Genomic DNA, 2797 nt, shown 5'->3' with positions numbered 1-2797 from the left:
AAATATATAAGCAATACAAATATATATTTGTATTACAATACAACATAATACAAATATATTACATATATATGTATTACAATATAGTACACAATATATTATTTTAAATATATTAATACTTATAAATACATATGCTATACTATATGGAATTTTATCCTTACATTGTCAGGCATTTCTAAAGATATCTAGGATGTATTGCCTTCTATAGTTTCTTTAGATTCTGCCTTTGTCTACTCATGTCACCTTGATAAGATATATTGGTGCTTTTCAGCAATGAGTTCTAGGGAATCCACCACTTGCTCATCTAAACTCATTTATTTGGACATCATAGGGAATTTCTTTTCACAAAATTTCTTATTGTTTTAATATATATCTCTTTATTGCCTTGGTCATAGTTAATTGATATATGTAGCTACAGAAGATCATATAATGATCTCCTACTCTCAATCAACTAGTAAAGTATTTTAGATTTTATTGCATTAGGGACTTCCTAGTTATACCCACATACATATTCCTACTGACTGTGAACCAGTCTATTTTTTCCTATAATTTTACAGCAGTAAAATAGTTTCTCTTCAAAGAAAAATATATAAAATCCCATTCAGAGTGGTATTCCCTATTCAATGATTCAGCTATGACAAAATCATAAGGAAAACAGAATGAAACTTTGGGATGACTTTAAGCTTGTAGAATAGCTAATGAAAAAGTAAAAAAGAGTATAGAAAGTTATCTTAAAGTTTATTGAATAAATTTCTAAAGAAAGAGAGCAGGCAAATTATAAAAATTTCAGAAGGTTGGGGTGGATGTGAAATGGGACAATGTAATCAAAAGTAGCAAATTATATGCTTGGTCAACTAACACCAGTAAAATGAATGAAAGCACCTAGGTTTAGGCTGAGCTCCATTATGGACAGTAGAGTGGCTCCCAGCCAATCCTGCCTTTTTGCATCTGAAACACATTAATATCAAAATATTTAAGCTACACTGGTTTTTCAATAGATCTGTTTTTGTATGTTACCATCCTATCCTAATTTATGGTACTTCTTTTTCAATTGATTTCCTATCTATCTTCTCAACTTTCTGTCTCCTCTAAGCTCTGTGAGGACTTACATCATCATCTACCCCATTCTGCTTACACATCCACTCTGAAAGCTAACCGTCCAGATTTATCCCAGTGAGTCAAATATTCTCTGCTTCTACTGGTAAACGAACAACTCCTCCACATCAGTTCCAAGAACTGGGTAATGGGTCTGCACACTGTCAACTCAACCAGCATTTGCTGAAAGAACAAAATCTCCTTTACTCTCTCATCTGAGAGTCAATTTCTAAGATTTGTAAGGAGGTGTTTTGCTCCCTAAACCAGAGAAAATGAGAAGACTGGGAAAGGCTGTCACTTTCCAGAGATTCTAAACTTTGAACAAAATGGACAGGGCTATGGGATTGAGAATCTATTCTACAACTTCAAGTGCTACAAAGGGATTTCACCTAATCTGAAATGTGTTTGGAGTTTGTAGAGGGATATAGACAAAAAAGTTAATGTTGTCATCTGTAGCACCTTCTGAGGACATTTCAGAACCTAGCAAGATCGATATTCTTAGAGTCATAAATTCCATTTCTACAACTTCCTCATGCACAAATACCTACGTTGGCTTTGAGAAAAGATATTCAAGAATCCTATCTAATACAGACTTAAGCTGATTCTCAAAGATTCAAAGTCATGTGGCCACATTTCCATCCATGTTTTTTCATGTTATAGAAGAAATGATGAGAATTCCCCTGTTCCTTTTCATCCATAATTTTTCTCTGAATAGGTATCAGAATCAATGGTGAGAAAAGGATTTATTGACCTGATGGGATCTACAAACATATCATATCTGAACCCACAAATAGTGACCCTGATTGGGATCCCTGGACTAGAACATGTGCAGTTTTGGATCGGATTTCCCTTCCTTGGAGTGTGCCTGGTGGCTCTGCTGGGGAACATCTTCTTGTTAATCATCATCCTTACAGAACGCCATCTTCACCAACCCATGTACATCTTCCTAGCAGTTTTGGCAGCCACTGACCTAGGTCTCTGTGTAGCCATTGCTCCCAAGATGTTGGCCATCTTCTGGTTTGGCTCCTGCTCCATGGCTTTCGATGCTTGCCTCACTCAGCTCTTCTTCATCCATGCCTTCCAGGGCATGGAATCTGGTATCCTGTTGGCCATGGTCTTTGACCGCTACATTGCCATCTGTAATCCTTTGAGGCACACATCCATCCTTACACCTCTCTTTCTAGTTCGAATGGTATTGATGGTGGCCATCCGGGCAATGGTGCTTGTTGGAATTTTACCCATTCTACTTAAACGCTTGCAACTTTTCCAATCTGTGATTATTTTTCATTCCTACTGTGAACACATGGCAGTTGTGAAGTTGGCTGCAGAAGATGTCCATATTAACAGATCATATGGGCTCTTTGTGGCCTTTGCAATTCTAGGTTTTGATATGATCTTTGTCTTCATCTCCTACATTCTGATTTTTCAGGCTGTTTTTCGTCTTCCCCAGAAGGAGGCAAGACTCAAAGCATTCAATACATGTACTGCCCATATTGCTGTCTTCCTGGAGTTTTATATCCTTGCCTTTTTTTCCTTCTTCAGCCACCGTTTTGGACATGTATCACCCTATGTTCATATCCTCTTGTCTACCATCTATCTGCTTGTGCCCCCTGCCCTTAACCCCATTATCTATGGTGTGAAGACCAAGGAGATCCACATGAGGGTTGTTCAGATTTGTATTCTGAAGCCTGACACGAAGCAGTGA

The 2797-nt window shown here is 37.3% G+C and overlaps 1 protein-coding gene across 1 annotated transcript; it reads left to right on the top strand.

Annotated features, from left to right (window-relative positions):
* Positions 1-1846: 1846 nt before the first annotated feature.
* LOC110576412 (olfactory receptor 52A1-like) lies at positions 1847-2797 on the top strand. Its single transcript, XM_021685620.1, has one exon. The coding sequence runs from the start codon at positions 1847-1849 to the stop codon at positions 2795-2797; it is 951 nt and encodes a 316-aa protein (XP_021541295.1).

This window comes from Neomonachus schauinslandi, chromosome 11, assembly GCF_002201575.2.
Source record: "Neomonachus schauinslandi chromosome 11, ASM220157v2, whole genome shotgun sequence".
Lineage (NCBI taxonomy): Eukaryota > Metazoa > Chordata > Mammalia > Carnivora > Phocidae > Neomonachus > Neomonachus schauinslandi.
Note: the sequence above shows the minus strand (reverse complement) of the source record. Positions and strands in the feature narration are given on the sequence as shown.

Excerpts from the sequence above, each read along its gene's own strand:
- LOC110576412 (XM_021685620.1), top strand. The coding sequence starts at position 1,847 with ATGGGATCTACAAACATATCATATCTGAACCCACAAATAGTGACCCTG.